General features: G+C 41.9%; 1 protein-coding gene across 6 annotated transcripts in view; it reads left to right on the forward strand.

Moving 5' to 3' along the window:
- The window catches only part of ASCC1 (activating signal cointegrator 1 complex subunit 1), a 176,816-nt gene that overhangs the window by 40,261 nt on the left and 110,316 nt on the right, over positions 1-26,239 (forward strand). For 4 of the 6 annotated variants that reach the window (XR_004731955.3, XM_078345628.1, XM_054242939.2 and 1 more), the window contains 4 exons: positions 2,805-2,949; positions 5,241-5,340; positions 10,758-10,855; positions 16,849-17,027. Coding sequence is in view for 5 of the 6 variants with exons in the window: in XM_078345628.1 (XP_078201754.1) it covers positions 2,838-2,949; positions 5,241-5,340; positions 10,758-10,855; positions 16,849-17,027 (489 nt within the window). In the remaining variant the exon portion in view is untranslated. Of the gene's footprint in view, positions 1-23; positions 237-2,804; positions 2,950-5,240; positions 5,341-10,757; positions 10,856-16,848; positions 17,028-26,239 lie in introns of those variants that run through there. The other 2 variants (XM_035268037.3, XM_035268035.3) reach the window with 2 other exon arrangements.

Raw genomic sequence — 26,239 nt, forward strand, 5'->3', positions numbered from 1 at the left:
GCGGCGTGCGCGCGTCCGTGCGTGGTGGGCGTGGCCAGGGCTGAGACGCGAGTAGGGGAGTAGGGAACGCGCTCCAGGAGAGGACTTCCGGCTCCTTCGCCTTCTCGCCCTGTCTTGGTTTGCCTGCAGTCCTCTAGCACTCTTCTTCTCTTTGATGATTCGGGGCCTCGGCTTCCCTCACGGTATTGCAGAAAGACACAGCTTTCCTCTTCTTCTCCAAACCACCTCGAAGCAGGGTTAAGTTGGTTATTCCCCTCTTTCCTTCTGAGCAGTCTCGTAGCGCAGGGCCATGCAGGGCAGGTAGATGCTACTTTTGCTGTCTCCCGGACCCCGGTTCTTCGGGAACTTGTGGCCTGAGGTCCCGACCTTCACCTTAGTCTGTTTTTGTGGGAAACTTTTTTTTTTCAGCTTTCCCCTTGAAGGTTTTTTTTTTGTTGAGAATTTTAGAGGCCTCGGGGAATAGGCCATTGGGGTATGATGTCATCGACTGTTGCTAATTATGTGCCCTTTTCCTTCATCCCTGTCGGTTTACCTTCTTTGTTATTTTTCACGAAACCTCTTCTTGGTTCTGTAAGCACACAAACCATCAATTATTACTATTTTTAAACATTTTATTTTATTTTTTTGGAGAGGGAGTCTTGCTCTGTCGCCTAGGCTGGAGTGGAGTGGCGCGATCTCAGCTCACTGCAACTTCCACCTCTCAGGCTTCCGAGTAGTTGGGGTTATAGGCGCCCGCCACCACGCCCGGCTACTTTTTGTATTTTTAGTAGCAACGGGGTTTCACCATGTTGGCAAGACTGGTCTCGAACTCTTGACCTCAGGTGATCTGCCCTCCTCGGCCTCCCAAAGTGCTGGGATTGCAGATGTGAGCCACCGCGCCCAACCCAAACCATCCATTAAAGTGACTTATTTGCTGAGGATTGGACTGAACATTAGTGTTTTTATTAAGGATCGACTTGTTTTCTTTGGAACTCTTCAGTATTTTGGGCTTCAAGACTATTTGGGCTTCAAGCTGTACATGGTAGGAATATTGGTGCAAGTTAACCTCAGCTAGCCTGTGAGAACCTTTGTTTCCTAAATTATTGATTAATTAAGTGGTGTGACCAGAAGCTTGGTTTCTCAGTGAGTGATGTGCATTTTGTTGGGCAGTGGCCTGTAGAAATTGGATTCCTTCCATCAGCAATATGTTGGTCTGAGAACCATATTGGTTAAGTTGTTATTTTAACTGTGCTTTGACAGGTAACCAGCTGATTGGTATGAATGTCTAGCATCTCTGAAAGTACTTAGGGGTATTTTTTTTTTTCTGGGTGGTTAAATTTATTAAATATCCCTCATTGTCTTAACTGTCTTGCTAGATAGATACGAGTGTGCCCAATGTGGTGGCTCACGCCTGTAATCCCAGCACTTTGTGGGGGCAATCCCAGCACTTGGGGGGGCCAAGGCAGGTGGATCATCTGAGGTCAGGAGTTCAAGACCAGCCTGGCCAACATGGCGAAACCCCGTCTCTACTAAAAATACAAAAAATTAGCTGGGTGTGGTGGTGGGCACCTGTAATTCCAGTTGGGAAGGCTGAGGCAGGAGAATCTCTTGAACCCAGGAGCCAGAGGTTGCAGAGAGCAGAGATCATGCCATTGCCCTCCAGCCTGGGCAACAAGAATGAGACACCGCCTGGGGGAAAAAAAAGTGAGATAGTGTGCACATAGTTACATAATCACTGAAGTTTGCATTTTACTCACTAGGCTGAAGTAATAAAGAGACCTTTATTCTCTCTTTCAAAGTCATGAACAGGCTGTGTTTATGTTTAGGCATTTATAATGCCTTTTTCTTTTATCTCTCTTTTTCTTTCTTTCCTTCTTTTTTTTTGAGATGGAGTTTTGCTCTTGTTGCCCAGGCTGGAGTGCGGTGGCGTGATCTCGGCTCACTGCAACCTCCACCTCCCAGGTTCAAGCAGTTCTCCTGAGTAGCCTCAATTCTCCTGCTTCAGCCTCCTGAGTAGCTGGGATTATAGGCATGTGCCACCACGCCTGGCTAATTTTTTGTATTTTAGTAGAGACGGGGTTTCTCCATGTTGGCCAGGCTGACCTCAGGTGATCCGCTTGCCTCAGCCTCCCAAAGTGCTGGGATTACAGGCGTGACCCACGAGGCCCGGCCCCCGCTTTTTTTTTTTAAAAGAGAGCGGGTTTTGCCATGTGCCCAGGCTGGTTTCAAACTCTTGAGCTCAAGCAGTCCTCCTTCCTCGGCTTCCCAAAGTGCTGGGATTACAGGAATGAGCCACCATGCCTGGCCCTTTTCTCTTTTTCTTTTTTTAGAGGCTGGTCTTGATTTCCAACCTCAAGCAATCCTCCCACCTTGGCCTACCAAAATGCCAGGATTACAGGTGTGAGCCACTGCTCCTGGCCAGCCCTCCCTCTCTTCCTCCCTTTCTCCTCCTCCTCCTCCCCCTCCTCCTCCTCCTCCCCCTCCTCCTCCTCCTCCTCCTTTCTTCTTCTTTTTTTAGAGTATATGCCTTTTAATCTCTGTTTTGGAGGGTGATAAATAGTCTACACATTACTTTGCTGTCTGGAGTGAGCCAGTGTGGTAAAAAATGCCGAAATGGACATAAACTCGTTTCCAGATGGGAAATCCAATGGGAAACAGTGCCTTTTTTGTGTAAGAGACACTGTGAACTGATGCCTAATTCAGACCTATGTAATACACTAGAGATAGGACTATCTCTAGTCACTAGAGTTAGGACTATCTCTAGTCACTAGAGTTAGGACTTTAATTCTCACTGAGAAAGGTAAGATGTTAATTACATTTTTCAGGACGTCACTGGAATATTATTTGGAGAACGTGTCATGGAAGTTCTGCGTCCACAGCTTATAAGAATTGATGGCCGGAATTACAGGAAGAATCCAATCCAAGAACAGACCTATCAACGTGAAGAAGTTGAAGAGGACTTTTATCAAGGTAATCCTAGTTGCTCTTTGGTCAGATAAGTAAAGTGTCCTGTGTATTGTAGGATCAATTCTTTGTTTTGTTTCAATGTGTTTCTGTGTCCCCACTGAAATTTGAGATGTTTGGCCTCATATAGCTCCATTTGTGTTCATGTCTAAGGGTACTGATGAGTTTGAGTTTAGCTGAAGTGTTTTTGGTTGCAATTTATAAGATATGTTTTTTCTTTTTACAGAGGCTTAAATATCATAAAGAGTAATTTTAGTTAATTATTAATATTAACCATTAATGTTCTATGACAAAATTAAGTTTCTTTGTCTGTAAAGTTATAATTATTATTATTTTTTGAGACAATCTTGTTCCGTCACCTAGGCTGGAGTGTAGTAGTGTGATCTCCGCTCACTGCAACCCCCTCCTCCCAGGTTCCAGCAATTCTGGTGCCTCAGCCTCCCAAGTAACTGGGACTACGGGCACATGCCACAATGCCCAGCTAATTTTTGTATTTTTAGTAGAGATAGGGTTTCACCATTGTTGGCCAGGCTGGTCTTGAACTCCTGACCTCAAGTAATCCACCTGCCTTGGCCTCCTGAAGTGCTGGGATTACGGGCATGAGCCACTGTGCCCAGTCCTAAAGTAATTATATATAAATTTTTGAAATAAATGAACATATGTATTTAGTCCAGTGTCCAATAGTGTTACCAAAATCCGTGGATGCTCATGTCCCTTCTGTAGAACAGTGTGTCATTTGCATGTAACCTACACATATCCTACTTTAAATCTTCTCTTATAATACATATATACCTAATACAATGCAAGTGTTCTGTAAATAGTTGTTATGCTGTATTTTTTATTTTTTATTTTATTTATTATTTATTATTATTATTATTTTTTGAGATAGAGTTTTGCTCTTGTCACCCTGGCTGGAGTGTAACAACGCGATCTCAGCTAACTGCAACCTCTGCCTCCTGGGTTCAAGCAATTCTCCTGCCTCAGCCTCCCCAGTAGCTGGGTCTACTGGCATGTGTCACCACACCTGGCTAGTTTTTGTATTTTCCTTTTATTTTGTTTTTTTTTGAGATGGAGTCTTGCTCTGTCACCCAGTCTGGAGTGCGGTGGTGAAATCTCGGCTCACTGCAACCTCTGCCTCTCAGATTCAAGCAATTCTCCTGCCTCAGCCTCCCGAGTAGCTGGGACTACAGGTGCACACCACCACACCTAGCTAATTTTTGTATTTTTAGTAGAGACAGGATTTCACCATGTTGGCCTTGATGGTCTTGATCTCTCGATCTTGTGATCCACCTGCCTCAGCCTTCCAAAGTGTTGGGATTATAGGCATGAGCCACCATGCCTGGCCTAAGTTTTGTATTTTTGGTTGAGACAGTGTTTCACTATGTTGGCCAGGGTGTTGTCAAACTCCTCACCTTGGGTGATCCACCCGCTTCAGCCTCCCAAAGTGCTGGGATTACAGGCATTTGCCACCATGCCCGGTATGTATTGTTTTTTAATTTGTATTAGTTTTATTGCTGTATTGTTATTTTACTTATTTTTTTCCAAATAATTTTTTTTTTTTAAGAGACAGGCCCATTCTGGAGTGCAGTGGCACGACCTTGGTTCACTGCAGCCTGAACCTCTCGGGCTCAAACGATTCTCCCACATCAGCCTCCTCAGTAGTGGGACTATAGGCATGTGCCACCATGCCCAGCTAATCTTTGTAGAGATGAGGGGTTTTACTTTGTTGCCCAGGCTAGATTTTTTTTCAAATATTTTTAGTCTGCAGTTGGTTGAATCCACAGATGGAGAATCCTTGAATATGGAGGCCCAGCATTGTATAGACATCTTTGATAAAGTTTAGTTTATTAATTAGGCACAGTAAGAGATTAATAACAATAACTAATAAAATAGAACAATTATAAGAATACATTGTAATAAAAGTAATGCAAATGTGATCTCTCTCTGTCATGCTCAGTATCTTATTGTAGTAATAGTTTTGGACAGCAGTTAACTGCAGGTAGCTGAAACCTCAGAAAGTGAAACCACAGATGAGGGGGAGCTACTGTATGCTACCTTCCGAGGGTTCCAAGACTGAAAGTTTTAAAATAGTCATTATATGTTTTTTATGGTTTATTGCTTATAAGGTCAGGTTAGAAAGAATATCAGAGCAGTGTCATGCAATGTACAGTGTCTGACCATTTTTTATGCCTGTGTATTGCTATTTAAACACCCCAACAGTGGTTGACAGCTAAGGTGAAAGCTGTTGTCCACAGAGCAACATTTTTTCTGAGTGACATGTCATGGTTTCTGTGCAGGCTCCATGGAGTGCGCTGATGAGCCCTGTGATGCCTATGAGGTGGAGCAGACCCCACAAGGATTCCGGTCTACTGTGAGGGCCCCTAGCTTGCTCTATAAGTGAGTCATGGGGAGACACTTCCAGGAAACTTAGTGGGAAGTGAACTCTTTGGTCTTCCATTCTTATTGCAATGCTTGATCACTAATGATAAAATAGTGTAGTTTTATGTCCTAAAATTTCAAAGGACTGATTACAGAATAATTTCATTGTTCTACATGTATTGATAAGCTGATTTTACCTCTTGTGTTAGGCCATTCTTGCATTGCTATGAAGAAATACCTGAGGCTGGGTAATTTATAAAGAAAAGAGGTTTTATTGGCTCATGGCTCTACAGACAGTACAGCATGGCACTGGCATCTGGGGAGGCCTCAGGGACCTTTTACTCTTGGCAGAAGCTGAATTGGGAGCAGGCATGTCACATGGTGAAAGCAGGAGCAAAAACGATGGGAAGTGAGGTGCCACACACTTTTAAACAACCAGATCTCATTGATCAAGGAGATGGTGTGCAAGGAGAGGGATCCACCCCCATGATCCAAACACCTGCCACCAGGCCCCACTTCCAACACTGAGGATTACATTTCAACATGAGACTTGGCAGGGATACAGATCCAAACCATATCACCTTTTTTTTTTTTTTTATTATTATATTTTTGAGACAGGGTCTTGCTCTGTTTCCAGGCTAGAGTGCAGTTGCATGATCTCGGCTTACTGCAGCCGCGACTGCCCAGGCTAAAGCAGTCCTCCCACCACAGCCTCCCAAGTAGCTGGGATTGGCACACACCACCAAGACTGCCTGATTTTTTAAATTACTTGTAGAGATGGGGTTCTCACTATGTTTCCCTGGCTGATCTTGAACTTCTGGACTCAAGTTATCCTCCTACTTTGGTCTCCCAAAGTACTGGCATAAGACACTATGCCCAGCCACCGTATCCCATGTTACCTTTTAAATATTATTATTATTTTTTGAGATGGAGTTTCACTCTTGTTACTCAGGCTGGAGTGCAATGGCACAATCTCGGCTCACTGCAAACTTTGCCTCCTGGGTTCAAGCAATTCTCCCGCCTTAGCCTCCTGAGTAGCTGGGATTACAGGCATGCGCCACCATGCCCAGCTAATTTTTTTTATTTTTAGTAAAGACGGGGTTTCACCATGTTGACCAGGATGGTCTCAATCTCTTGACCTTGTGATCCACCCGCCTTGGCCTCCCAACATGCTCGGATTACAGGCTTGAGCCACCGTGCCCAGCCAAATATTATTATTTAAAGACAGGGCTTCTACATTGGCATCCAGGCTGGAATGCAGTGATGCAATCTCAGCTCACTGCAACCTCTGTCTTCCTGGTTCAGGTGATTCTCTTGCTTCTGCCTCCCGAGTAGCTGGGACTACAGGCATGTGCCACCATGCCCAGCTAATTTTTTGTGTTTTTGTTAGAGACAGGGTTTTGCCACGTCGGCCAGGCTGGTCTTTGAACTCCTGACCTCAAGTGATCTGCCTGCCGCGGCCTCCAAAAATGCTGTGATTACAGGCATGAACCACTGTGCCTGACCTATAGTGAATATTTTAGATTTTCCATGTAAACCTCTTGAGTCTGGCTGTACTTTTAACTGGAAATATGCCAGTATGGGTTTAATGAAGATAGCATGTGTCATGCCGCATACCTGTTGACTTTGTTAGGGATGGCACTATGTAAGAGAGGCTGGGGAAGAGACCCAGAGCCAGCAAATGAGACACAGAATTTTATCAAGGGGACTTACATAAAGGGCGGTGCAGTGACGGTGCTTGACAAAACTTCAACTGCTTGTAAAAAGCATGCAGTTTATATAACATTTCCACTTAGCACCCTGCCCCTAGCAGCCAACCCAAAACAAAGGGACTCGATTCCCTGTATGGTGTGGGTTCCATAAATGGGCCAGGGGATTCAGATATTGCTCATAGATAAAGGAATGAATCTTTGGGTTGGAATGAATCCAAGCCAGATTCTGTAGCTTGGAAATCTGAACACACATTCTTAGATAATAGGGTGATTCTCAGGTAGGCTTAAGTTATTGCTGTCAGATGTGTTTGCCATACAGGATCCTTCTCCTGGTATCCTTAACTTATCACTGTTAGGGGCATCTGCCCTACAGCATGGCCTGTGTGGAGCTCTGTGCCACTCATTGGGAAGGTCTTTCATATATGATCACATTTAATCCTTTGACAACCTTTTGACAAATAGGTATTATTCACTCTTTTTTTATTTCAAATTTTATTTTTATTATTTATTTATTTATTTATTTTTTGAGACTGAGTTTCGCTCTTGTTGCCTAGGCAATGGCATGATCTTGGCTCATGGCAACCTTCATCTCCTGGGTTCAAGGCATTCTCCTGCCTAAGTCTCCTAAGTAGCTGGGATTTACAGGCATGCAGCACCACACCTGACTAATTTTTGTATTTTTAGTAGAGATGGGGTTTCACCATGTTGGTCAGGCTGGTCTTGAACGCATGACCTCAGGTGATCCACCTGCCTTGGCCTCCTAAAGTGCTAGGATTGCAGGCGTGAGCCACTGCACCTAGCCAAATTTAATTTAATTTAATTTAGTTATTTAATTTATTGAGATGGAATCTCCCTCTGATTCCCAGGCTGGATTGCAATGGTGCGATCTCTACTCACTGCAACCTCTATCTCCCAGGTTCAAGCAGTTCTCCTACTCAGTCTCCCAAGTAGCTGGGATTACTGGTGCCTGCCACCACACCCCACTAATTTTTTTTTTTTGAGACAGAGTTTCACTCTTGTCACCTAAGCTGGAGTGCAGTGCCATGATCTTGACTCATTGCAACCTTTCCTTCCTGAGTTGAAATGATTCTCCTGCCTCAGCTTCCCAAGTAGGTGGGATTACATGTACCCGCCACCACGTCTGGCTAATTTTTGTATTTAGTGGAGACAGGGTTTTACCATGTTGGCCAGGCTCCTTTCTATCTCCTGACTTCAGGTGATCTGTCTGCCTCGGCCTCCCAAAGTGCTTGGATTACAGGCGTGAGCCACTATGCCTGGCCTTGAGCCACCTTGCCTGGCCTCACTAATTTTTGTATTTTTAGTAGAGTTGCGGTTTTGCCATGTTGGCCAGGCTGATCTTGAACTCCTGACCTCAAGTGATCCTCCCACCTCAGCATCCCAAAGTGCTGGAATTACAGGTATGAGCCACTGCAGCCAGCCTATTTTTATTTCTTTATTTAATTAATTTTTATTATTTTATTTTATTTTTTTGAGACAGAGCCTTGCTCTGTTGCCCAGGCTGGAGTGCAGTGGTGCGATCTTGGCTCACTGCAACCTCTGCCTCCTGGGTTCAAGTGATTCTCCTGCCTCAGCCTCCCGATAGCTGGGATTACAGGCATGCGCCACCACACCCAGCTAATTTTTGTATTTTTAGTAGAGATGGGGTTTCACCATGTTGCCCAGGATGGTCTCGATCTCCTGACCTCACGATCTGCCTGCCTCGGCCTCCCAAAGTGCTGGGATTACAGGCGTCAGCTACTGCACCCAGCCCTATTTTAATTTTTTTAGAGACAGGATCTCTGTCACCCAGGCCAGAGTGCTGTGGTGTGATCATAGCTCATCATAGCTTTGAACTCTTGGTCTCAAGGGAGCCTTCTGCATCAGCCTCTCACTTCGTTTTTATACATGAAGAAGTAGGCTTACAGTGGTTATATGAGTTGCTCAAGGTTTATTTGACTCTAAAGCCTTTTAAACCTCAACCACTTTGCTTTCTAAGTTGCTGAAGCCTAGATTATTAATAGCACTTTGAGCCACTGCATTTTGTTGTAAGCTTGTTCACTGGCCACATAGTAACAAACTGGAGCCTGATAGAAAGCACTTCTAATTGGTAAGGTGGGAAGACAAAGGCTTCACAGAGTTGGTGCCCTCCAATCTCCAGCCCAATACAATGGAAAACCGCTTGGAAACTACAGACTTCCAATCTTCTAATCATCTTATTTAAAGAAACTGGCTAAAATAATAGATTTTAATGTAAGGAAATGGGCTTGGTTATCCCATGAAAAAACAAATGAGTAATTTTAGACATAGTTATCCATAGTATTGGGTACTGTAATTGAAATGATAAAAGTTGAAATAACATTGATGACGAGTTGTTTCTCTTAACTCTGTAGCTCTGTGACGGCCTCTTACTGCTTTAGACTCTGAAACTTCTCTCTTGGGATTCAGTAGTCTCATTCATTTGAACATAGCAAATGACTGTGGGTTCCAGAAGAGAACTTTGGATTGTTACAATTATTTACACTTGAAAGCCTAGGCAAGTAATGTAAATGAGTCAATAGGTGATTGAAATGGGGTAGGTGAAAGACTGTCCGGAGTGATGGGGATTGTGAGCTCATGTCCCGTCTTCATGGGGTAGTGGAGAGAGTTGGCTATAGCTTTCTGTTGTCATGAGTCCTCAGATGTTCTAATTTTTCTATTAAAAAAATTTTTTTTGGTGGCTCAAGCCTGTAATCCCAGCACTTTGGGAGGCCGAGGCAGGTGGATCACGAGGTCAAGAGATCGAGACCATCTTGGTCAACATGGTGAAACCCCATCTTTACTAAAAATACAAAAAAATTAGCTGGGCATGGTGGTGCATGCCTGTAATCCCAGCTACTCAGGAGGCTGAGGCAGGAGAATTGCCTGAACCCAGGAGGCGGAGGTTGCGGTGAGCCGAGATTGCGCCATTGCACTCCAGCCTGGGTAACAAGAGTGAAACTCTGTCTCAAAAAAAAAAAAAAAAATTTTTTTTTTATATGGAGTCTCATTCTTGTTGTCCAGGCTAGAGTACAGTGGTACGATCTCAGCTCACTGCAACCCCTGCCTCTGGGTTCAAGTGATTCTCCTGCCTCAGCCTCCTGATTAGTTGGGATTACAGGTGCCCTGGCGCCATGCCTGGTTAAGTTTTGTATTTTAGTAGAGATGGGGTTTCACCATGTTGGCCAGGCTGGTCTCCAACTCCTGACTTCAGGAGATCTTCCCACCTTGGCCTTCCAGAGTGCTGGGATTACAGGTGTGAACCACCACCTGGCCTAAAATATTTTTTTAGAGATGGGGTCTTACTCTGTTGCCTAGGCTGGTCTCAAACTCCTGGTCTTAAGCAGTCCTCTCACCTTAGCTTCTTGAGTAGCAGAGATTACAGGCATGAGCTCCTGTGCCTGCTGGCTAGCTTTTCTTTTACTTAATTGCAGACCTAGATTTTAAATCTAATTTTGAGAAGCAAATGGGTGTTGGGCATGGTTTTTCTATGCACTGAATTGGCTATAGGGCCAAAAACTCATTTTTGCCCATGACTTTAATGCAACATGTTCTAAAGCTTGTAATTTCTTCCACAAATATTGGGCTTTTACTGAACCACTTTTCTGTAAGGGAGTATCTCTAGTCACAAAGGATTTAAACATGATGAGATTCTTAACTTTGGTACATTTTGACTTAATACCTTTTAATTACTTTTTCTTTATACAGGCATATAGTTGGAAAGAGAGGGGACACTAGGAAGAAAATAGAAATGGAGACCAAAACGTCTATTAGCATTCCTAAACCTGGACAAGACGGGGAAATTGGTGAGACTCAGTAGATATGAGTTATATTTGAAGTCACTTTTGCATGTGTATAGAATAATGTAATGGATTGCAGCGTTTAGTAACTATGTTCTTTTTGCGGTTCTATAGCTATGGGCCTTTTTATGGTTTATCAGTACCAATTTCCCAAATAAGGAAAGATGGAATTATACAGCCTTATCTTGATTGAATACCGGGGCCTTAATTTTATACTTTACCATACATTGATGATTGATGGAATAAAGCTTCTAGAATTCACTGTGTATTAGATTTCTTTTTTCTTTTCTTCTTTTTTTTTTTTTTGAGATGGAGTTTCACTCTGTCGCCCAGGCTGGAGTGCAATGGCATGGTCTCGGCTCACTGAAACCTCTACCTCCTGGGTTCAAGCCTCCCGAGTAGCTGGGACTACAGGTGTGTGCCACCACACCTGGCTAATTTTTGTATTTTTAATAGAGACGAGGTTTCACTGTGTTGATCAGGCTGATCTTGAACTCCTCACCTCATGATCCACCCACCTCCACTTCCCAAACTTCTGGGATTACAGGCATGAGCCACCGTGCCTGGCCTAGCTTGATTTTTGTGTTTTGGTAGCTTGAAGTGGATTTATGAATTGTTTCCAGTTAGAATTAGAGAAAACCAATGGGATCAGTGAATATGAAGTAAAGTTTAGCCTTTTCCATTATGTTCTCAACTTTTTGCCCTTGATTTTGTAAACCAGGAAGGAAACGAAAGAAATTAACAAAATATTTCCGTTATTTAATTTGTACTTTTTAGTTTCAAATGTAAACTTGTATTATCACACACATTTGTATTATGTGTGTCAGATAAGTAAAAAGAAATATTTTGATTTTATTTTTGACAGTTAATTTTTATTAAACCTAAGGCAAATCATAAAAACAGGGTAGTGATTAAAATAATATAACTTGACTCAAATAACTGTTCTGATGAGGAAAAATAGGTTAGCAGTATAAATCAAGTCAGAAAGTTTCTATATCAAGCCTCAAGTGATATCTATATCAAGTGTGAACCAAGGGCATAGGCTTTTGTTGTACAATGGCTTTGAGTGAGGGGCATTGTTAGGACAAAATTGTAAACTTATTCTGGAAGGCTGGATTTTTTTTTTTTTTGGAGACAGCCTTGCTCTGTTGTCCAGGCTGGAGTGCCAAGGCTCACTGCAACCTCTGTCCTGCAGGGTCAAGCAATTCTTCTGCCTGTAATACCCAGCTAATTTTTGTATTTATTCATAGAGACAGGGTTTCACCATGTTGGCCAGGCTGGTCTCAAGTGATCCACCCATCTTGGCCTTTTAAAGTGCTGGGATTACAGGTGTGAGCTACTGTGCCTGGCTGATGGAACTTTTTTAAAGTCAAAGCGTGCAGCAACCTCCAATAATTCATTAACCCATTTTTTTTTCTTTTTTCATTTAAAAGTTTTTATTTTTTATTGAGACAGGGTTTCACCATGTTTCCCAGGCTGATCTTGAACTTTTGGTCTCAAGTAATCTGCCTGTCTTGGCCTCCCAAGTTGCTGGAATTAAAGGCTGAGCCACCATACCCGGCCTTTTAATCATTTATTTTAGTTTTTTTTTTTGGAGACAGAGTCTCTCTCTGTTGTCCAGGCTGGAGTGTAGGCATGATCACAGCTCACTGCAGCCTCTACCTCCTGGACTCAATCAGTCCTCCCATCTCAGCCTCCCATAGCTGGGACTACAGGCACATGCCACCACACCTGGCTAATTTTTAAATTTTTTTGTATTTTTTGTAGAGACAAGGTTTTGCCACATTGCTCAGGCTGGTCTGGAACTCCTGAGCTCAAGTGACCTGCCTGCCTTCGCTTCCAAAGTATTGGGGTTACAGGCATGAGCGTGTTGCCAGGCTAGAGTGCAGTGACTCCATCATAGCTCACTGTAGCCTTGAACTCCTGGGCTCAAGCAATCCACCTCCCTCAGCCTTCCAAGTAGCTGTAACTACAGGCACATGCCACCATGCCCAGATAATTTTTATTTTTTTTTTGTAGAGATGGGGTTTTGCTATGTTGCCCAGGCTGGTTTTGGACTCCTGGGTTTAAGTGATCCTTCCTCCCTGGCCTCCCAAAGTGCTGGGATTATAGACTTGAGTCACTGCTCCCAGCCCCATTTTCCATTAATGCTCATGGATTCTATTGTTTTTGCGAAAAAATTGTAAGTACTGTTCATTTTATGTTATGTAAGAATAATCACCCTGACTGGGGACAGTGGCACATACCTGTAATGTCAGCACTTCGGGAGATTGAGGTTGGATGATTGCTTGAGCCCAGGGGGTCGAGGCTGCAGTGAGCTGTGTTCGTGCCAACACACTCCAGCCTGGGCGACAGAGTGAGAACCTGTCACACACACACACACACCAAAGAATAATCACCTTGACAGCAGATAAGTAGCAATTGACTTTAGAGCAGTGCTATCCAGAAGTACTTACTGTGATGGTGAGAATCTTCTGTATCCATGCCATCTAGCACAGGAGCTGCATGTGTCAGGTACTGTCACATGCAGCTCCTGTGCTAGATGGCATGGATACAGAAGATTCCGGTCACATGTGACTGTGATTACTTGAAATATTGCTAGTGTGACAAGAACTGAATTTTTACGTTTACTGAATTCAGATTAATGTAACTAGCTGCATGTGGGCTCCCATATTGGCCAATGCAGTGCTGCAGTTTTCTTTAGTTCCCTGATAATAACAAACTCTAGCATTAGAACTTTAACAACATTTGGAAAGGCATTTATTAAAATAAATATTGTTTATTAGAATTGTAAGTGCGAACATTTATTTTCCTTAAGCTTTAACATTCGAGTTACAAATACTAAAGTCATTTTATAATTTCATTAGGGTATCATCTATTTTTTTCTGATTATAAAATTAATACATGCTTTCAAAAAAGAGAAAGCTTACAGAAATCATATGTGAGGTATAAATGGAAGTCTCTTATAATATGAACCCAAACATAATTGCTATTAACACTTGTTATATGTTTCCCATTTTTTCTATCTGTGTAGTAAGTTGTATATATATATGTGTGTGTGTGTGTACACACATATATACATACACACGTATATTATATACATATGTGTATATGTATGTTTGTATATATGTGTGTGTGTGTGTGTGTGTGTATATATATATATATATATATATTTTTTTTTTTTTTAATTGAGATGGAATTTTGCTCTTGTTGCCCAGGCCGGAGTGCAATGGTGTGATCTTGGCTCACTGCAACCACCACCTCCTGGGTTCAAGTGATTCTCCTTCCTCAGCCTCCCAAGTAGCTGGGATTACAGGTATATACCACCATACCCAGCTAATTTTGTTTGTTTGTTTGTTTTGAGATGAGTCTTGCTCTGTCACCCAGGGTGGAGTGCAGTGGCACGATTTCGGCTCACTGCAACCTCCGCCTCCTGAGTTTAAGCTTCTCTGCCTCAGCCTCCTGAGGAGCTAGGATTACAGGCATGTGCTACCATGCCCAGCTAATTTTTGTATTTTTAGTAGAGGTGAGGTTTCTCCATGTTGGTCAGGCTGGTCTCGAACTCATGACCTCAGGTGATCTGCCTGCCTTGGCCTCCCAAAGTGCTGGGATTATGGGCATGAGCCACTGTGCCTCACCAGTTATATGATATTTTTTATTGTAGTAAAATTATAACATGGTATAAATGTGGAGACCTTAGCCATTTTAATATACTAGAGTTGGCCAGGCACGGTGGTTTATGCCTCTAATCCCAGCACTTTGGGAGGCCTAGGCAAGTAGATCATGAGGTAAGGAGTTTGAGACCAGCCTGGCCAAGATGGTGAAACCCCGTCTCTACTAAAAATGCAAAAATTAGCCTGGTGTGGTGGAGTACGCCTGTAATCCCAGCTACTCATGAGGCTGAGGCAGAAGAATCAATTGAACCCAGGAGACAGAGGTTGCAGTGAGTTGAGATCGTACCAATGCATTTCAGTCTGGGTGACAGAGTGAGACTCTGTCTCCAAAAAAAAAAAAGTGCTAGAGTCATTCCAGAACTTATCTAGAAAAGGGTAGACAGGCTATAAAGATTCCATTTCAACTTAGCACAAATGTTGCAGTGTGAAAAACTAGGGTATCAGTTTGGGCTTGGTGGTTTATGCCTGTAATCCCAACACTTTGGGAGTCCTAGGTGGGAGGATCACTTGAGCCCAGGTATTCAAGGTCAGCCTGGGCAACATGGCAAAACCCCATCTCTACAAAAATATACAAAAATTGGCTGGGTGTGCTGGTGCGTGCTTATAGTCACAGCTACTTGGGAGGCTGAGGTGGGAGGATCTTTTGATCTGGGAAGGTCAAGGTTGCAGTGAGCCATGATCGTGCCATTGTACTCTAACCTGGGTTACACAATGAGACTCTGTCTCAAACAGTAACAGCAACAACGAAAAAAACTAGGCAGGCATGGTGGCTCATGCCTGTAATCTCAACACTTTGGGAGCCCGAGGAGGATGGATCACTTGAGGTCAGGAGTTCAAGACCAGCCTGACCAATATGGTGAAACCTTGTCTTTACTAAAAATACAAAATTGGCCAGGCACAATAGCTCATGCCTGTAATCTCAGCTATTCAAGAGGCTGAGACAGGAGAATTGCTTGAACCCAGGAGGTAGAGGTTGCAGTGAGCTGAGATCATGCCACTCCTGGGCAACAGAGCAAGGTGAAAAAAAAAAAAAGGAAAAACTAGTGTGTCTAATTGTTAAATGTAAGAATTTAGTGGAACTAATTTAACTGAAAAGCAAGAGAATAAACTGGTTTATTGGACCAGGAGTGGTGGCTCATGCCTGTAATCCGAGCACTTTGGGAGGCAGAGGTAGGCGGATCACCAGGTCAAGAGTTTGAGACCAGCCTGGCCAACATAGTGAAACCCCATCTTTGCTAAGAATACAAAAATTAGTCAAGCATGGTGGCATGTGCCTATAATCCCAGCTACTCCAGAGGCTGGGCAGGAGAATTGCTTGATCCTATCAGGCAGAGGTTGCAGTGAACTGAGATTGCGCCATTGTACTCTAGCCTGGGCAACTGAGCAAGACTCTGTCTTGAAAAATAAAATAAAATAAATAAATAAATCAGAAGAAACGCTTCTGGAACATCAGAAGCTTTTTTTCCCCACACGAAGTGCTGGGATTGCAGGCATGAGCCACCATGTCTTACCTTTCCCTTTCCCTTTCCTTTCTCTTCCTTTTCCCTCCCCTTACCCTTTCGCTTCCCTTCTTTTTTCCCTTTCCTCTCCCCCCCCGCCCTTCCTTCCTGTTCCTTCTCTCTCTCTCTTTCTGTTTTTACTTATTTTGGGTATCCCTAAGAGTGGAATTTCTGGGTTATATGGTAAGTCTATGTTTAACTTTTTTGTTTTTGTTTTTTGGAGACAGAGTCTGCTCTGTCACCCAGGCTGGAATTCAGTGGCATGATCTCGGTTCACTGCAATCTCCACCTTGCCGGTTTAAGCCATTCTCATGCCTCAGCCTCCCAAGTAGCTGGGATTACAGACATGTGCCACCACTCCTAGCTAATTTTTGTATTTTTAGTAGAGATGGGCTTCCGCTGTATTGGCCAGGCTGGTGTCGAACTCCTGATCTCAAGTGATCCACCCACCTCAGCCTCCCAAAATCCTGGAATTACAGGTGTGGGCCACCACGCCCAGCTATGTGTAACTTTTTAAGGAATTACCAAACTTTTTCATAGTGGCTACACCATTTTACATTCCTACCAACAAAGGTTTGCTTTGTAGCATTTGAATTCATTTTTCTACTTTATAAGGTATCTTAATGATATTTTCTATTTATAAGCCTTATTCTGCTTACATTGAATTAATTAGCAGTTTTTTTACACTTGTTATTGTCCCCTGTTTAGATTCATATACGAATTCAGAACTGCTTTAGCTCCCCAGAGATGACAGTATCAAGAGGTCACCTATCTTATAAGCATTTGGGGGTTCATGAGCATGTTAACCCTTTCTTCTTGTTTACAGTAATCACTGGCCAGCATCGAAATGGTGTAATTTCAGCCCGAACACGGATTGATGTTCTTTTGGACACTTTTAGAAGGAAACAGCCCTTCACTCACTTCCTTTCCTTTTTCCTCAATGAAGTTGAAGTTCAGGAAGGATTCCTGAGATTCCAGGAGGAAGTACTGGCGAAGTGCTCCATGGTAAGTGCAAACTAAACAAATTTAAAAATGTCAAATATAAAAAGAATACAAAAATGGTTCATAAATCAAACAGTAGGGAGGTATAAACCTCTTCCCCCACCAAAAAAGATAACTATTTCTTATGACTTTTTATAATATTGAACTGAAAAAAAAAAGTATATGGACATAGCAGGTTGTAAGTTTCTATGTATTAAAGAAATGTCTTTAAAAGATTTTAACACACACTGCTCTGGGCGCAGTAGCTCACCTCTTTAATCCCTGCACTTTGGGAGGCCGAGGTGGGTAGATTACTTGAGATCGGGAGTTCGAGACCAGCCTGGCCAACATGGTGAAACCCTGTCTCTACTAAAAATACAAAAAAAATTAGTTGGGCGTGGTGGCATGTGCCTATAATTCCAGCTACTTGGGAGGCTGAGGCAGGAGAATCGCTGGAACCTGGGAGATGGAGGTTGCAGTGAGCCAAGATTGTGCCACTGCACTCCAGGCTGGGAGACAGCATGAGACTTTCTCAAAAAAAAAAAAAAATTTAAGACACAAAAGGCTAATTTTAATATACACATTATTCTGCATCTTTTGGGTGGTGATATTAATGAGATGCCATTATCTGTAGATCATCTGCCTTTGGACAGTCATGGCTCATTTGGGATTAGTAACTAAAAGACAAATTTGCATGTAGAATTGCCATACTTAAGGTAACAGTGAAATGCTTGTGACCAGGTTAATACCAGATAATCTGGATTAGAAAAAAGTTTCAAACTAATTTTGGACATAATTTAGTGATATAACAAAATGTATATTGGCTGGGCACAGTGGCACTTTGGGAGGCCGAGCTGTGTGGATCATGAGGTCAAGAGGTTGAGACCATCCTGACCAACATGGTGAAACTCTGTCTCTACTAAAAATATAAAATATAGCTGGACGTGGTGGCTCGTGCCTGTAGTCCCAGCTACTGCACTTCAGCTGAGACTCCATCTCAGAATAAAAAATGTATACTGATTTGGCTGGGTGGGGTGGCTCACTCCTGTAACCCCAGCATCTTGGGAGGCCAAGGCAGGCGGATCAGAGGTCAGGAGTTCGAGACTGGCCTGGCCAACATGGTGAAATCCCATCTCTACTAAAAATATAAAAATTAGCTGGGCTTGGTGGCAGGTGCCTGTAATCCCAGTTACTCGGGTGGTTGAGGCAGGAAAATTTCTTGAACCCAGGAGGCGGAGGTTGCAGTGAACCAAGATGGTGCCATTGCACTCCAGGCTGGGTGACAGAGTGAGACTCTGTCTCAAAAAAAAAAAAAAATGTATATCAGTCTGAAAAAATGTATGAAAGCAATATATGTTTATTATTATAGAAAATTTAGAAAATACTATATATGTGTGTGTATCAATGTGTCTGTACACTCACAAACTTTTTTTTTTTTTTTTTGAGATGGAGTCTCACTCTGTCGCCCAGGCTGGAGTGCAGTGGTGCAATCCTGGCTGGCTGCAACCTCCACCTCCCGGGTTCAAGTGATTCTCCTGCCTCAGCCTCCTGAGTAGCTGGGATTACAGGTGCCCGCCACTACACCCAGCTAATTTTTTGTATTTTAAGCAGAGAGAGGATTTCACCATTTTGGCCAGGCTTGTCTTGAACTCCTGACCTTGTGATTCACCTGCCTCTGCCTTCCAAAGTGCTGGGATTACGGTGTGAGCTACCTCACCCGGCCCCAATTCACATGCATTTTAAAAATAAAATTTAGCTTGTATATGATCTTATATTTTACTTTCTTTGAAAGTATACCATTCTGTCATGAACATTGTTTTGTCATTGAAGAAAAACCTAAATTGACACCCTACGACCCCCTCCTAGCTTGCAAAGCTATGACCCCCACTCCCAGAAAAAAATAAAAAGAAAAACCTAAATCTTGGCTGGCATGGTGGCTCATGACTATAATCCCAACACTTTGGAAGGCTGAGGTAGGCAGATTGCTTGAGCTCAGGAGTTTTAGACCAACCTGGGCAATATAGCGAAACCCCGTTTCTACAAAAAATACAAAAATTAGCCAGGCGCCATGGTGTGCACTGTAGTCGCAGCTACTTGGGAGCTGAGGTGGAAGAATAGCTTGAGTCTGGGAGGTGGAGGTTACAGTGAGCTGAGATTGTATGTACTGTTGCACTCCAGCCTGGGCAATGAAGTCAGACCTGTCTCAGAAAACAACAACAAAAAGCAAAAAACAGAAAAAACCCCACAAAACCTAAGTCTTTTACCTTTTGGAGAACAAGTAGGAAATTATAGCAGTGATTACTAAAATAACATAATCTGATTTCATTAACTATTCTAGTGACTTGGATTTGTAATGGCTATTTATTATTCTATTATAGGGATATATAATTATTTTATTTTATTTTTGAGACTGAGCTTCGTTCTTGTTGCCCAGGCTGGAGTGCAGTGGCACGATCTCGGTTCACTGCAACCTCTGTCTCCTGGGTTCAAGTGTTTCCCCTGCCTGAGCCTCCTGAGTAGCTGGGATTACAGGCACTTACCACCATGCCTGGCTAATTTTTGTGCTTTAGTAGAGATGGGGTTTCATCATGTTGGTCATGCTGGTCTTGAACTCTTGACCTCAGGTGATCGATCCACCCACCTCAGCCTCCCAATGTACTGGGATTATAGGTGTGAGCCACCTAACCTGGCCAGATGTATAATTATTTAACCTTTTTAAATTTATATTTTGTTATGAGTAAGCTTCATACATTTTTCTGCACTAGTGGGTTATTTTACTTAAATTCTTGGAAGTGAAAAAACAGTATATGTGTATGTATGTGAATTTTTTGATATGTATAGGCATCCAGATTACCTTTAGGAAATCTTATAGCACTTTAGCTCCAAACTAGTTTTCTTTAGGTTTTTTTCCCCACTTTTGCCAATACTGGATGTTATCATTCTTTTAAGTTTTTCTTTTGTGTGTGATCCAGTTGACAAAAAATACTTTCTCATTGCTTTACTGTTTTTTCAGTTATTTGTGAAATAAAGCATTTTCCTATACTTAATTCTGTTTATTCATGTCTTGGCCCATTTTTCTCTGGGTATATTCTTTTTAAAAGTTTATTTGGGCCGGGCGCGGTGGTTCACGCCTATAGTCCCAGCCCTTTGGGAGGCTGAGGCGGGTGAATCACGAGGTCAAGAGATCGAGACCATCCTGGTGAACATGGTGAAACCTCGTCTCTACTAAAAATACAGAAAATTAGCTGGGCATAGTGGCGCGTGCCTGTAATCTCAGCTGCTCGGGAGGCTGAGGCGGGAGAATTGCCTGAACCCAGGAGGCGGAGGTTGCAGTGAGCCAAGATTGTGCCATTGCACTCCAGCCTGGGTAAACAAGAGCGAAACTCGGTCTCAAAAAAAAAAAAAAAAAAAAAAAAGTTTATTTGTAGGAGTGTCATATATATTAAGATCAGTATTATTTCATAATTTATGTTTAGCTTTTTAGTTCATTTAGAGTATGTTTTGATATATAGCAAGAGGTAAAACTGTAACTTTAAATCCCTGTTTAGTTAACCAGTTATCTCTGAGGAGTTGAATTTTTTCAATTTTATCTTCAGAATTAATATAAGTAAAATTGACTTATTTGGGGTATACATGTCTATGAATTCTAAAGCATGTATAGATTTCTGTAATTACTGAACTGTTCTGTATCCTGTGGCAGTAATTACAGAACTCCCTCATGCTCTGCCTTTATAGTCACCTCTTTTCCATCCACAACCCCTAGCAATCCCTTAGCTCTTTTTCACTGTAGTTTTGCCGTGTGTGTGTGTGTGTGTGTGTGTGTGTGTGTGTGTATTTGTAGTTTTGTCTTTTTGAAAATATCATATAGACGGAATCATATAGTAGGTAACTGGCTTCTTTCACTCAAAAGCATAGTGCTTTTGAGATTCATCCAAGTTGTGTGTGTCTCAGGAGTTTGTTCCTTACTATTTCTGAGTAATATTCCACTTTATGCATTTCCTACAGTTTATCCATTCACCCATTGGAGGACCCTTGGGTTTTTGCAGTTTTTTGGCAATTATAATTAGAACTGCTGTAAACATTTGTGTACGGGTTTTTGTGTGAACATAAGTTTTCATTTCTTTTTTTTTTTGAGATGCAGTCTCACTCTGACACCAGGCTGGAGTGCAGTGGCACAATCTTGGCTCACTGTAACCTCCGCCTCCTGGGTTCAAGCAATTCTCCTGCCTCAGCCTCTCGAGTAGCTGGGATTACAGGCATGTGCCACCATGTCCAGCTAATTTTTGTATTTTTAGTGGAGACAGGGTTTCACCAGGTTCGTCATGTTGGTCTCGAACTCCTGACTTTATGATCCTCCCACCTCAGCCTCCCAGAGTGATGGTATTACAGGCATGAGCCAGTGCGCCTGGCCAAGTATTCATTTCTTTACAGTAAAATACCCAGGAGTGGGGTTCCTGGGATATGTGTTAGGTGATATTTAACTTTATAAAAAGCTGCCAAACCATTTTTCAGAATGCATGTACTGTTTTACATTCTCAACATCAATTTATGAGAATTCCAGCTGCTCTCCATCCTCACTGGCATTTGGTATTATCACTATTTGTTATTTTAACTATTCTGATACCTGTGTAGTGATATCTTATTGTGGTTTTAATTTACATTTCTTTAATGGCTAATGATATTGAACATTTTTTTCATGTGCTTTTTTTTGCCATCCTTATATTTTCTTTGGCCAGGTATCCGTTCATGTCTTTTACCTGTTTTACAATTTGGTTGTTTGGCGGGGTGCAATGGCCCAGGCCTGTAATACCAGCACTTTGGGAGATGGAGGTGGGTGGATCACTTGAGGCCAGGAGTTTGAGACCAGCCTCGCCAAAAGGGCGAAATCCCATCTCTACTAAAAATACAAAAATTAGCCAGGTGTGGTGGTGCACATCTGTAATCCCAGCTACTCAGGAGGATGAGAGATGAGAATCTTCTTGAACCCATGAGACAGAGGTTGCAGTGAGCTGAGATGGTGCCACTGCACTCCAACCTGGACAACACAGTGAGACTCTGTCTCAACAGACACCAACAACGATTGGGTTATTTTCTTATCATTGAGTTTTTAGGGTTCTTTATATACATTGTCGATACAAGTCCTTTCAAGGTTATATGACAGGTTTGCAGATATTTTCTCCTAATCTGTAGCTTGTCTTTTCATTCTTATTGGTGTCTTTTGTAGAGGAAATTTTAAAATTTTGAAAAAGTCTAGTTTATTAATTTTTTTCTTTTATGGGTTGTACTTTTGATGTTATGTTGAAAAAATCTTCCTGGCCAGGCGTGGTGGCTCACACCTGTAACAAGCACTTTGGGAGGCCGGGGTGGGTGGATCACTTGAGGTCAGAAGTTTGAGACCAGCTTGGCCAGCATGGTGAAACCCAGTCTCTGCTAAAAATATAGAAAATTAGCCAGGTATGGTGTTGGGCACCTGTAATCCCAGCAACTAAGGAAGCTGAGGCAGGAGAATCACTTGAACCTGGAGGTGAGGGTTTGCAGTGAGCAAGATCGCACCACTGCACTCTAGCCTGGGTGACAGAGTGAGACTCTGTCTCAAAAAAAAATCTTTTTCTAACCCTCAAATATGAAGGTTTTCTTTTAGAATGTTTGTAGTTTTGCTTTTTTATATTTAGATCTATAATCTAATTAATTTTTTGTATGAGATACAACATTTAGGTTAAGGTTCACTTTTTTGCATATGTCAGTCCATGCTATGCTTTCTTAATCTTATAGACAGAAGTAAAAGCATTTGGAGCCAGGTGCAGGAGTTCAAGACTGCCCTGGGCAATATAGGGAGACCCTGTCTCTACAGCAAATAAAAAATTAGCTCAGAGTAGTGGCACAAATCTGTAGTTTTAACTACTTGGGAGGCTGAGGTGGGAGGATGCTTGAGCCCAGGAAGTCAAACCTGCAGCGAGACGTGATTGTGCCCCTGTACACCATCCTGGGTGACAGATTGAGAACCTGTCTCAATAAATATATGAGATGACATAAGGAACTCAGCATGGTACTTGATGCATAAGAAGCATTTAATAAATGGTAGCTGCTACTCCTGCTGTATTTTACTACCAGTTAAGTTTAAGTTGTTAGTATTATTTGAAGTGTGAAGAGTAGATAAAGGGTAGCTTTGAAAGTTGTGGCAAAGTGAAAATGTTTTGGGTGAAAATTTTTACAAGATCCTTTCTTCTTTCCTTCCTTCCCTTCCCTTTCTCTTTCTCCTTTTTCTTTTTCTTTTCTTTTTTTGATCAGGTCCCTATTGCTAAAGATAATTTTAGGCGTTAGAGAGATGCACATGCAGTGTTAGAAGTATTAGAAACCAGGCCGAGTGCAGCAGCTCATGCCTGTAATCCCAGCACTTTGGGAGGCCAAGGTGGGTGGATCACTTGAGGTCAGGAGTTCAAGACCAGCCTGGCCAATATGGCGAAACCCCATCACCACTAAAAATACAAAAATTAGCTGGGCGTGGTGGTGCGCACCTGTAATCCCAGCTACCCAGGAGGCTGAGGCGTGAGAATTGCTTGAACCCAAAATGTAGAGGCTGCAGTGAGCCAAGATCATGCCGCTGCACTCCAGCTTGAGTGACAGAGCGAGACTGTCTTAAAAAAAAAAAAAAAAAAAGTATTAATTAGAAACCAAGTACTTTTGTGGGGTAGAAGATGAGAATTAGTAAAATTGCTTGTTTATGAAGAGGGCTGTGAAGGAGAATAGATTCAGATTGGGCAAATACAAGAGATAGCCTGAGCTTAGTATAGAATTGTAAAAAGAGTTTGTTTTTTTTGAGACAAAGTTTTGCTCTGTTGCCCAGGCTGGAGTGCAGTGGTATGCTCCCTGCTCACTGCAATCTCTGCCTCTTGGGTTCGAGCAAGTCTCTTGCCTCAGCCTCTCGAGTAGCTGGGATTACAGGTGCTCACCACCTGTAACTGTAAAAGGTCAGTTTTAATGAGTTTAATCAACCATACCTGGTTGATTTTTCTATTTGTAAAACCAATTTTTAAGTGACTAATTTTACATTTATGTGCTTAAATAAGGCCATATCTATAAGGCAAATACATATATGTGGAGATTAATGTCAGTGAACCATTATAAAATCATTTTTCCCCTTAACATTTCATAACAAGATGATTTCATTCTCAATGGGAAGGGAGGGTGGGGTAGGAGATCAGGAATGCTAAGGTTTCAATACAGCCCAGTAATTTTTGGAGGAGTGGAGGCTGGTAAATTTTGAAATTATTTTACCTTGTAAATGGGAACTAGTTGAAGCTCAGTCATTGCATGTATTTTTTGGAATGATACAAATACTGGGTATTAAGTAGATTGTAATAGGTTAGCCTTTTTTTTTTCTGTACGTGTGCATGCAAGTCTGCTTTCTTTTATTTTTGCCTGCTGACATGGCTGACAGGGAACAAACATTAAAATTACTGCTTTAATTTGGCCAGAATAAGCTTGTTCGCTGTGAAATATCATATTGGCCTTAATCAGTCCAAAGGACTTTCTTCCTGCTTTCAGGGAGACTGCATATTAACATAGCCTCCTTTCTGTCTTCAAATCAGGCCCTGATAACAGCTGGAAATAAGCACAGCATTAAAGAGGAAATAAGGAAGGGCTCATTATCGACAATAAATGGAAGAGATTTTTAGTAAGTTTCATTTTGACGTTAGAATGACACAAAGATGGCTAGGAAAGCCTGTAGGCATTTTTCCAGTAGTACTCTGCATTTATGACCTCAATTTAGGTGAGTTCTCTTCTAGAAGGTTTGAAGAGCATATACCTGTTCACTGAGATAGCAGTTGTTTTTTGAGAGACTGGTTTTTAGTTCTTTTGGTTCCTCTGAAACTCATTTGACATCTCTGAGCGTTTCCTCATCTCTAAAATAGGGATGATCTCATCGTTCCCTTGCTTAATAGCATAGGAAAAAGATAGCATCTCTTAGTACAAAATCTCTTGGCTCACAAATTTTTTGAAGATACATGTATATTTGTAATATACATTTATTCTCCAGGTGCAGTGGCAGGCACCCCAGCTACTCAGGAGGCTGAGGCAGGAGGGTAGCTTGAGCCCAGGAGTTCAGCCTAGGCAGTGTAGTAAGACCTTGTCTCTACCAAAAGACAAAAAAACCCCACAAAAAATATTATTTTCTTAGTACCTTTTTAATTAATATTTATGATATTTCAGGTCCATACATAAGAATCTCTAACTCTCATTTTTAATTGCTCTGAAATATTCTATGAATGTACCCTAGTTTAATCATTCCTCATTGATGGAACATTAGAGGAAATTATTTTTGTTAAATAACACTGCAGTGAACATCTATACATGCATCTTTTTGTCTTTGACTCCTGGTTTCTTTGGGATAAATTCTAAGAGGTAGAGTAAGATGAGTTAAGGGAATGTAAACTTTAAATTTTTTCATAGTTTTTTCCATTCTGTTTTAAAAGTCAGTTTTAATGAGATACTTTATATATAATATTATAATGCACTTGGTTTAGGAAAATGGCTTGATGAGTTTTGATAAAGATATACACCAGTGTAACAACCATCACAACAAGATATTGAATATTTACATCGCCCTCAAATATTTGTTTCCTCTTTGCAGTTGATCCCCACTCCCTCCCCTCTTACCTCCTACCACTGATTCCAGGCAGCCACTAATCTACTTTGTGTTGCTATTACGTTTCCCTTTTCTAGAATTTTATATGAATGGAATTATATAATATGCAGCCTTTTGTGTGGCTTTTCTTGGTTCAACGTAATGTTTTTGAGAGTCATTCATGTTGTGCGTTACAGGAGTTTCCTGCTTTTTATTGCTGAGTGGTATTTCTTTGCATGAATTTACCACTTCATGCGTTCAACCCTGATAGATGTTTGGATGGTTTATAGTCTCTGGCCATTATAAATTTATGCACAAATCTTTGTGTTCAGTATAAGACCTCTTGGGTAAATACTTAGTAGTGTAATTGTTGGATCATGTGCAGGTGTGTGTTTAGTTTTATAGGAAATGGTCAGATCTTTTCCCCAGGTGGTTGTACCTCTTTTACACTGCCACAAATGATGTGCGAGAGTTTAGGTTGCTCCACATTCTTACCAACACTTAGTGGTGTTTATCTTATTTTAATTTAACCTTCTCTAGTGGGCATCTCATCATGGTTGCTCATTGTGGTTTTTACACACATTTCTGTCACAGCTAATGCTGCGAAGCA

The sequence above is a fragment of the Callithrix jacchus genome, chromosome 12 (assembly GCF_049354715.1).
Source record: "Callithrix jacchus isolate 240 chromosome 12, calJac240_pri, whole genome shotgun sequence".
Classification (NCBI taxonomy): domain Eukaryota; kingdom Metazoa; phylum Chordata; class Mammalia; order Primates; family Cebidae; genus Callithrix; species Callithrix jacchus.